This window comes from Setaria italica, chromosome VI (assembly GCF_000263155.2).
Source record: "Setaria italica strain Yugu1 chromosome VI, Setaria_italica_v2.0, whole genome shotgun sequence".
Classification (NCBI taxonomy): domain Eukaryota; kingdom Viridiplantae; phylum Streptophyta; class Magnoliopsida; order Poales; family Poaceae; genus Setaria; species Setaria italica.
Genome location: NC_028455.1, coordinates 18,608,990 through 18,619,169, shown reverse-complemented (window position 1 = coordinate 18,619,169; position 10,180 = coordinate 18,608,990). Strand labels below are relative to the sequence as shown.

General features: G+C 41.3%; 1 protein-coding gene across 2 annotated transcripts; it reads right to left on the bottom strand.

Moving 5' to 3' along the window:
* Window positions 1-951: 951 nt before the first annotated feature.
* On the bottom strand, window positions 952-9,745 carry LOC101775989 (protein EMSY-LIKE 3). Of its 2 annotated transcripts, XM_004973164.3 has the most exons (11): window positions 9,380-9,725; window positions 6,231-6,284; window positions 5,967-6,149; window positions 5,760-5,869; window positions 5,414-5,663; window positions 5,106-5,318; window positions 4,962-5,030; window positions 3,455-3,697; window positions 3,307-3,375; window positions 3,177-3,240; window positions 952-1,362 (listed from the first exon to the last, which is right to left on the bottom strand). In XM_004973164.3, exons 3-11 carry the CDS (start codon window positions 6,135-6,137, stop codon window positions 1,247-1,249), a joined length of 1,305 nt encoding a protein of 434 aa, XP_004973221.1. In that variant the 5' UTR covers window positions 6,138-6,149; window positions 6,231-6,284; window positions 9,380-9,725; the 3' UTR covers window positions 952-1,246. The 2 variants fall into 2 exon arrangements, with proteins under 2 accessions (XP_004973221.1, XP_004973220.1); XM_004973163.2 differs by lacking the exon at window positions 6,231-6,284 and having other exon boundaries at window positions 5,967-6,181; window positions 9,380-9,745.
* Between the last annotated feature and the right edge of the window lie 435 nt (window positions 9,746-10,180).

The window sequence follows — 10,180 nt, the reverse complement described above, 5'->3', positions numbered from 1 at the left end:
TGGTTACCTTTGTCTCAGCAAGCTCATGCTCAACTCATTGATCTTAGAGACTATCTCTCCTCCCAACCGAGGGATGTTGAAGCCAATGACATCTAGCAATATATACGGGGTTCTTTTGAATTCACGAGCAAAAAAGCATATAGATGCCTACAGGGAAACAAGCCATCCTCTCCTTTGTTCAAATGGATGTGGAAATCAGAATCACAGGGCAAACATAAGTTCTTCTGGCTGCTACTCAGAGATGGACTCAACACCAGGAATCTTTTGAAAAGAGAACATATGCATCTGGCCAGCTACAATTGCGTGCTTTGTGTGGAGAATCTGGAGGAAACAGTCATTCACCTCTTCTTCAGTTGCCCATTCAGTGAGGCATGCTGGATTTACCTTGGCATTCAATGGGATATGACTTTACAACCTCTCCAGATGATCATTAATGCAAGACAGAGCTTTGGCTCAAATATCTTAAGAGAAATTGTGATTGTGGCCTGTTGGTCACTATGGTGCCACCAAAATAGCATCGTCTTCGATGGCCAATCGCTGTCATTTTCCCGGTGGAAGCTTAGTTTTGTGGAGGACATAATAGGGTTTCGCTTAGAGCTAAACCTTCAGTGAGTGCGAAGATCAATCTTTGACTGAGTAGTCTCCTTTAATGAACCATTTTCTCTCTTTCTCTCTTCACTATCACCAGGTATAAACAAAAACAATAACCAGATTTCTTAGGCCTTAACCAATTTGTGCAATAACCAGAAGCATTAATTAAACAATAAGTAGAAGAAAAGTTATTCCATCTTCAATTGATGTTTATTAGACCTTGTTCAGTTACTCCCCTCTCCGAGAGGATTGGACGGAATCCTACAAAGTCGGCATCCGCACACTAAGGCACCTACTGGTATCAAACACGAAAGATTGTATAAATCACGGGGTCAATAGAAGTGTAATAAAACTATACCGTCTACGAGAATGGCCTTTCATCTGAATTGACTGGAAACCAAAATGTCTTCAGTGATTCTTATCAAAAGACTACAGAACAAAAATAGCTCCAAATCTAAATTTACATTGTCAAGCATGAGCTGAGTACAATTCTACTACAAAAGCACAACAATTACAGTGGCAATCCTAGCAACCGATTCATTCGTTAGAACGAATCAGAAGTATCTAGAGCTAAATCTAAGAACAAATCAGCGTCTGGATTTTACAACAGGCAAAAAAAACTAATCAAGGAATTGTGTACATTTTGGCAATGGTTTTACATGGCATCTGCATCTCCAGCCATGAGGCCATCGATTCCCATGTCATCTGCATATCTTCCTCCGTGTTGGTTCCTCCACCCACGGTTATACTCTAGAGGTCGTGCATGGTCATCTGCAACGACATCAAAAGAAAAAAAAAAGGAACATGTTAAACTGACCCACTACATGTCAGTATTAAAGATAAGTAAAAAAAGTTCATTTTTACGATCTAAGCAAACACTTTGTCCGTTTGAGCCCGAAAATTTTTCATCATTTCATTTCATGCTTTTGTATCCTAACCAATGAAAATAATCATGAAAAATACTTCTGTATTTTTTAGGGCTTCGGCTGTGGCTCCTCTGGTTGAAGCTATTTTGATAGGCAAAACGGCTTCTCCTATTTTTCATTTACAGATATAAGAGGTTAAATGTCCAATATGCCCTTATCTATTTGAATTCGATGTACAAATGAGTTTTGAATTTTTCACTAGATTTCATATAAAATGAAAAAAGATTAGTAAATAGATTAATGCACGTAATTATATTAACTTTTTATTTAATTTCTTTTATTTACATAGGTACCCTTATATTTTTCTTTACCGCGTCCTTTTCGTTTCACCATATTATTTTTGCTCTTTTTTCGTTGAGGGGTGTTTGGATACGATGTGCTAAACTTTAGCAGGGACACATCGGATGTTCGAATGCTAATTAGGACTAAACATGAGCTAGTTACAAAACTAATTGCATAGATGGAGTCTAATTCGCGGGACGAATCTATTAAGGCTAATTAATCCATCATTAGCAAATGCTTACTTTAGCACTACATTGTCAAATCATGAACTAATTAGGCTTAATAGATTCATCTCACGAATTAGACTCCATCTGTGCAATTAGTTTTGTAATTAGACTATTTAATACTCCTAATTAGTATCCAAATATCCGATGTGACAGGTGCTAAAGTTTAGCAGGGTGTATCCAAACACCCCTAAGTGTTTTTTCCATCGGTCTTTTTTTTAATGGCCTTATCTCCTCCCGTCACCAACGCTTGCGCAGCGCTTCATCCTTATCCGAGCAGGGCTCCGTCGTTGACCTGCCGCTCGGCCGGGCTCAGCGTGCCGCTCCCCCGTCACAAGGCTGCCTACTCCCACCCCAGGGCTCCGGCATCCTCCCCGCCTCACTTCGGCCCCGACACACCACTCCCTCGCCGCCCACTCTGCTCCAGTCCCGGCGCACTGCTCCCTCGCTGCCCAACTATGCTCTGGCCCGGCGCCCCGCTCTCTTACCGTGGTGCCGCCCACTCCGATGAGTGGCATTTTGGCCGCAATATCTGTAAATTTAAGGGGCAATTGGTCCAAGGTACAATTGGTCCTTGTGCATGCAGGGATGGGAGCCGCAAGGAGCCACTTTTTTTTTTTTTTTGGCTCCTGCTCCATCTGATGGCTCCTCTCAGCGGGATTTGGGGGAGGCTTCTCCACCGGAGCCATTTGCCCTCCTGCCATTTGGTAGGGCTTCAGGTGCAGCCGGTGGAGAAGCACCTCCAGGGGCCTTGGCCTTAATGATGCCCTATTGATCCCATAAAACTTTTACGTGGAGAGACAAAAAGAAAAATCTCAACAGGCGGTAAATTGGACCAGTTGAAATAGTTCATGGAAGAAAAATCAAGCGAGACTTTTGTTCAAGAGGACAGAGTGGATAGTTGAGTGTTAAATGGGCTTTACCCTTCAAGATTTTGTAAGCCCATCACAGCCCAATTATTATATGATTTACAAGTTTGTATTCAAAGTTGAAAGTCAATATTAAATACTTTATGGGAGGACTTCAACTCAGTCACATTTGACTAAAAAGCTTATATTCATCCTCATGGAGCACAGACAAGAAAACTTTTCATCCAAGCACAGTTGTATTTTATAATAAGGTTGAGAAAAGAGGAACTATGCACTACACTTACCACCCTCAACATCAGATGCCTCAGCAAGCCTTGCAATTGCATCGATTAATGATTGTTCATGCTCCTGCCAGAACATCTGTTAGTCCAGGATAAAGGGCACCTCAATAATATTTGGCATGTCTTTGTTTACCTTTAGCACTTTCTTGGCCCTCTCCATCTCAAGGGGGTCAGGGTTGCCTGCAGTAAAAACCCGCTCCACCTAAATGGGCAGATCATCATGAGAAAAGGACAATTTGGTAGGGTTCTGAAACAATAAGCTGAGTTCCTTCCAAACAAACCTCCTTTATGAGTGTCTCTGTATGAAGAATCTCTATGTAGTCCGAACTCTTCTTCCCAACACCGTTTTGTGAAGGTGGATAATCTTTCTTAAATGAGTTCTTTTGGGGCCCCCTACCCCTTCCAGCACCTGACATGTGGCCACCACGACTGGTTGACTTCTTAATGCCATGAATGGGAGCACCACGACCTAGAAGGTTTAAATCAGGCTCCTCACCTTCCCATCTTACATCCTCAGGTGCCATCTGCAGCAAAGATAAAGGAATATCACGCATAGATTACAGTGTAGGCCTTTTGCTTGTTGCTTATAACTATTGAAATTGTTCAAGAAAAGTGCTCAGCTGTTAATGATACTGTGAAGCTCTACTCTTAATTCTATTATGATGGGTGTCCTCCATTAGTCCATTTATAGTCCTTGAATAACCAGTTCATTAACATAATAGTTTAGCCAGTTTTCTAACTAACATGACGTTTCAAGGAAACAAAATCGAGACCAGCCATGGGTTCTTGAATTTTCTCAATTGTATGGCTGGTCCAGTCCAGTTTTGAAACTATGAGACAATTACAACTTAATCAAAGCATATCTGACACTTCAATGAGAATTTTCAGTTGAGAACAAGTACATTTTTTTCTCAGGAAATACGATTGTGATATATAACAAGAAGATCCCAATCACTGGGTATGTAGCTTAAGCAAATCAAGAAATTTGATATCTCATGCTCATCAGGTAAGCTATGGATGGCAGCCAAAACAATAATTGTAACTTGGGCATAGTTGGACAAAATATTGCATCCATGAGTGGATGGCAGAACACAAATATGGGTGGGTGGCTTGCTACACTGTATCCTTGAATCAAATCTTAGGATCAAAAGTTACAAATTTTCTAACTCTAGTAGTGAGTGTAGCTGTGGACCCAAAAAAAGCCAATGAAAACATGCATTTTAGCTTTTACCAACTGGATTCCACGTGTCATTGGCATAAAGGATTTCGGGAACCAGTATGTCCCATGTCAAAGAGGTACACTCTTGTTGCTTTTGGATACTATATCATAGTTATCAGATATTTGCAGATCATTCACAAAGAAATTTACTTTTGGTCCCACTGACACCCCCCCGCCCCCAGTCAACCCTCAGTCAAAACGAGATAAAGACATGTTTCTTGACTCTCAAAACCAGTGCAAATTATCTTGCAAGGCCATTTTGTGGGTGCTTTTGGGTGATAAGGCAGCCAAATCATCCACGTGGAGATGCAAGAGTACCACAGAAGTGGTGATGTGGATGTCACACTGTAAAAGCTGGTGATGTGGATGTCACACTGTAAAAACTGGTGATGTGTCTGCCACATCACCTAAAACCACCCACAAAACTAACCTTAGGACATAGTTTACACCAGTTTTGACAGTTGAATTACATATTTTATCAGGTTTTGAGCATGAGAACAAGTCAAACAGAGTCAAGAGTCAAGGGACTGAACATAGACTTTGCTTCATTGACAATAACGAATAATTACCTCCTTAAAATCAACCCACTCCCATGTCTCATGTGCTGTATTCATGTCATAAACCAGTGCATAGAGATCCTACAGTTAATCAGAGTGACTTGATTAATTATATGAACCAAGTGAAAAATGTGACCCCTTAGAAATAAGACGTACCTTTGCTGCATCATAATCAGTTATGACAGCTTCATAAAAACTATTATCATCAGGCCACCGAGTCATGACTTTACGGCCAATTAACGGATTTAATTGTGGTCCTTCAGGAGGAAGGCCAGCAGAAGTATTTCTATTGATAGCTGGTCCCCGCCCACTAGGACCAGTAGAAGTTGGCATAGGTTTGACTGCAGGGCCAACAGGTATCTTCTGGCCCTTCAAGCACAATTAATTATCCACAAAACAATCCACATCATGTTACAAACATTACAAGCACAAAATTATCTGAAGATTTTTCAACCATCACTTACTGGTTTGGTCTTTTTCACTTTTGTGCCAGGTGGGGCTGCCTTCTTTGCTCCTGAGGATGATGGTTGCATTGGTGCAGCTAAAGGCTGTGAATGCATAGCAGATGGTGCAGGTACAGATGCAGAGGGAATGGGTTGAGATATCTTTTGCCTCTTGCGAGCGGAGGTGGTAGGACTGGGCATGGGGTCATGCAAACGCTGAGCATTATTAACCGAATTCATCTGAAGCCCACCTGTTGACTCTCTCCATTCCCTAAAGAGAAGAACACCAGAGGTGAGAAAGAGAGGAGAAAAGGAGGCAAAGAGGGTATTGCACAGTTAAGATGTACACTCATCTGTTAGACAATACCTTATTCTTCGGATAATATCATCACTATTAACTCTGTTTAGCAACTCCCTATGTTCTTTGTCAGATACTCGTAGCTCCTTCCTAAGCTCAGTAATGAGACTTTCCTTTTCCTGAGACAATATATTGAAACTTTTATAAGGTCAATCTATGAAATGTGGGCCAGCCTGAGTAAATTAATAACATGAAGATTGGCACAGACGTGTATACCCATGTTATAGCATCAGACTGAGCCTTGAATGCTCGAAGAACTGAACAATATGCTTCTTGCTCAAGTTGATGTATTTGTGTTTCCATATCTGTCTGTGGTTGAACTCTAGTATATGGACCAGCAGCAATAGTATCTCTTCCATTACCAGTCATGCGTCCACTGCCTTTCATACCTCTGCTGTTCTGATATGATGGTGGAAGATCATCATCGGTTCCTGTAACCAATGCCAAATTTCTGAGCAAGCTTTTCTAAAATGTTGTTACCTTGGTTCAAACCGGCGGGCAGGTACCCGTTCCCAGCCTGTCACCGGCAGGAACCTGTGCGAAACAATCCCAAAATATATTCTCAACATATGAATTTTTTCATTCATAAACGTCGCCATTTGAAGCAATAATGCTATAACAATGTTTCTTGTTAATTTACAAAATCTCGCCTCTATTTCAATTTTCCATGCTCCGAGCTCATGGCAGAGTGTGACTTGTACGCTTCCCAGCTTCCAAAAACATAAGGAGGCTTAAGGCTAGTGTTGCATTACTCCCTACCTACAGATAGTGATTTGCATTGGCCATTTTGGCTCTTTTTCTTTTTCTTTTGGCAAGCATGCAGATGGTAGTAACTGACTAATCCCATCATAGTTCTACCCCAACACTATGTATTAAGGAAAGTGGCAGCTGTCAGTGGAAAGGTGTACTCTGCTTGTAACAATACTATCACGACCGTTGCCAGTGGTAATAACATATGCACAGTTATTCAGAAGCACATGCCCAAATTCCCTACTTTATTTGAGTCACCAGCAGTACACAATACATCCATCTGTAGTATTGCATTTCCTAATTCCTTTGCTTTTTTTTGGACGGCATTCCTAATACCTTGGTTTCGTGGGGGCAGTGGGCACAATACCATATGCGCAGATTTCCTGATTCTTTGGTTCGGTAATGGCACTATAAATGCTCTGAAGCCTAACAAAGGAAGATAATACACCTTACTGATGCGCCACAGCAATGACAGATATTGCAAGTTAAAGAGAGATGAGGGGAAGACAACACAGATGTTTCAAGTTACTACCATGTTGCACTTCAAATCACCAACTGCAACCCTGTCCAACTAATGGTGGAGGGAAAGCAAGAAAAGTTTTTGGTACATGAAAGCCCTTATCCCATAACAATAGGTGAAAGTGAAACTATTCAGTCCATGGAAATAACAGGAACAGCAATTGCAACATAATTGATTGCAATCACAAAATGAGATTCATAAGATTTTAATATTTCAAATTATTTATCTATTCCGTATGTTATCCGTACCTCATACATAGAGAATGGTACAATCCTTTTTACTCATGTAGCTTTTAAACTGGGCCTGTTTAGCACAGCTCAAACTCCAAGAATTTGTGAAGTTTGTAATCCCTAGCTCCAGAAGTTCTTGGATCTAGAGTTGTGGGCACATTGAAGGTATCTTTTGTTGAGCATTTTTTGCTATTATTCTATCTACTTTATTTCATCCAACAAAATCCAAATACTGCATGGATCGCAGAGCTTGAGCTGTGCCAAACAAGCCAGCCAGTTGCATGGAAGAAGTTATGCAAATCACTTGCTTTTTCACCATTCATGTGAAGTTCTGCAAATCAGATCAGCAAGTTGCATGGAAGAAAACAAATACTAAATTTGAACTTTGGAAATACATAAATTTGTTAAACATAAAACTCATTATATGAAACATTATTGAGTTAAGGTAATTCAAAGCAATGCTAGTGCCCAATCAAAGCTGGAACAAAATATTTAAAAAATAATCTCAAATCATGTTAAGACACTTTGACAACGTCTTTGCATAAAGTGCACCTGATGTTAGGCTCTGTTAACTGAGCATTATAACAGCATCACCTTGCCAGCTAGGCAGCAAGGAGCAGATGATAGACTTCCATACAGTGGGGCTTATGTGGGTGCTTGGCATGTTGTTGCTTCCATCAGGGAACTGGATGAATCCGAACTAGGGATGGCATTGTAGCCTGATAAACCTTTACCCACAGGTATAACCTAATAGAGGTTCGAATGTTTCAACTTTTATGCCTAAAGTCACGTTCTTTGAATGCTGCCCCAATGGGTAAATGGGCATGAACATGGGTATGCTGCCTGTTAGTTACACTTCTAAGGGCAACTTGTGAGGAGGGCATGAGAAAGAAGTTAAAACCTAGGAACCAAGCTACTATATACAGTAGATCACCACATCTGAGCCACTTGATTACCGTATCATCGTATCTCTTTTTCCTTCACCAGAACTCAACTAAATATCAAATAGGATGCACCTTACCACATATCCACCATGAGAAACTTTTATGCAAGGTTATGTTTTACATCAAAATTCCAGGAAAAAGAAACAGCATGTGGCAAGGAAATCTGAAGTTATTCTAAAGTTAGACCAAGATTTGAGCGAAGGCACCATCCCATGGACTAGGTGCCATTGAGAGGGCAATGTATCCATGTACACAGAATGTTATATATCCTTAGTAGAGAACCAAGCCATAACCGTCTTATGAATTATTAATTTTGCCAATAATAACATCAACACAAAACAAGGATTCTGTAGGTTATCTTGTAAACGATTATCTCTTAGATATTTCACTGTGCAATTTTTTGGGTGTGCACATGAATAATAATTTGAGATAGATGTCAGAACTATCCATTCTATATGCCTGATCATGTTGCCTGAGCGTATATCTCCATGTCCTTACTAACAGAGGGAAAACTTTCACATTTCAAAGATATTATCAGAACCATAACATTAACCTATATAAAACTCAGTGACTATGCAACCTTCCATTCTAGCAATTTGTTTTGCGAGGGGTAATTTTCCACACAGTTACTGCAAAACTCTAAAAATAACTTTACAGAGCATTGTACATTCTGTGATAAACTTCTCAAAAATTAAATAAACACAGGATTGCAACAAAAAATTTCCAGCAAGCAACAGAGACACCTTTTATTTATCTTGTACTTAATGTTCAATGCTTAAACTTTAAAATATTTAAAACTAACAACCAAATACAATCCTCTACTTGAGGCTTTGCATAATGACAGAAGGAATACCTCTGACACTTGACAGAGCCACAAACCCAATAATATGCAAACAGTTCATGTCTTCTTACCTGAACAACCTGCATAATTTCACGACCTAAAGTCGTCGTGGGAAATAACCGCCACAATCAATTTCACCCAATTACATAACAAAATAACACAAATCTCAAAAAAGAAAATGGCGCACAATCCTACACCATAAAATTCTGCAAGAAACGACATCGTCCTCCACAACTAACAAAAATTTCCCACCAATTCCTCCAGGGAGTTAACACATTATAATCCCGAAAATTGACAATCAAGCAACAAACCCTAACCCTAGGGGCAGAATCCACCACACTCACCACTGCTGTCCACGGCCCCCCCGTAGTCCATGCCGTGTCTCAGCTCCGTCGACCACAAGTCCCTTCCGAATCACACCTCGCCGACGGCGCCACAACCAGGACCACAAACGTGACGCGACGCGACCCCGCCGAACCGCCTCCGACAAAAGCACGGATCCGCCGCCCCCCGGGAAAGAACGACCCCTCCTGGCTGCCCGCCCGGACGGAGCAGCGAGTTCCGAAGGCGAAGTCCAGGCGAGACGCGGCGGATCCCGGCGAGATCTGGGCGGATCGGGGAGAGGCGAGCCTACGAGGGGACGCTGTGGGAGAGGACAGGGGCGGGCGGGCGGGCGTGCGGGAGGCGAGTCGACGACGGGTGATGCGAAAATTATTGGAGGGGCAAAAAGGGCATTTCGTTGGCGGCATAGGGAGTTTTATAGGCGACTGGTGTGATGACTGATGAAGTGATGAGTGGTGCATCCCTGCGCCCCGTGGGTACAGGATCTGCTTGGTTCTCTTGCCTAGCATTGCCAAGGTGAGAGAATAAAAAAGTATGTTTACTCGCTTTGCTTGATCAGGTCCCGTTTGGATACATAGGTCTGGTTTGGTTCCTCGAGCTTATTTTTAGCACCAGTCACATCGAATATTTAGATATTAATTAGGAGTATTAAACGTAGATTTTTTACAAAACCCATTACATGAGTGGAGGCTAAACGGCGAGACGAATCTATTAAGCCTAATTAGTCCATGATTTGACAATGTGTTGCTACAGTAAACATTTGCTAATGATGGATTAATTAAGCTTAGATTACTTTTCATCGT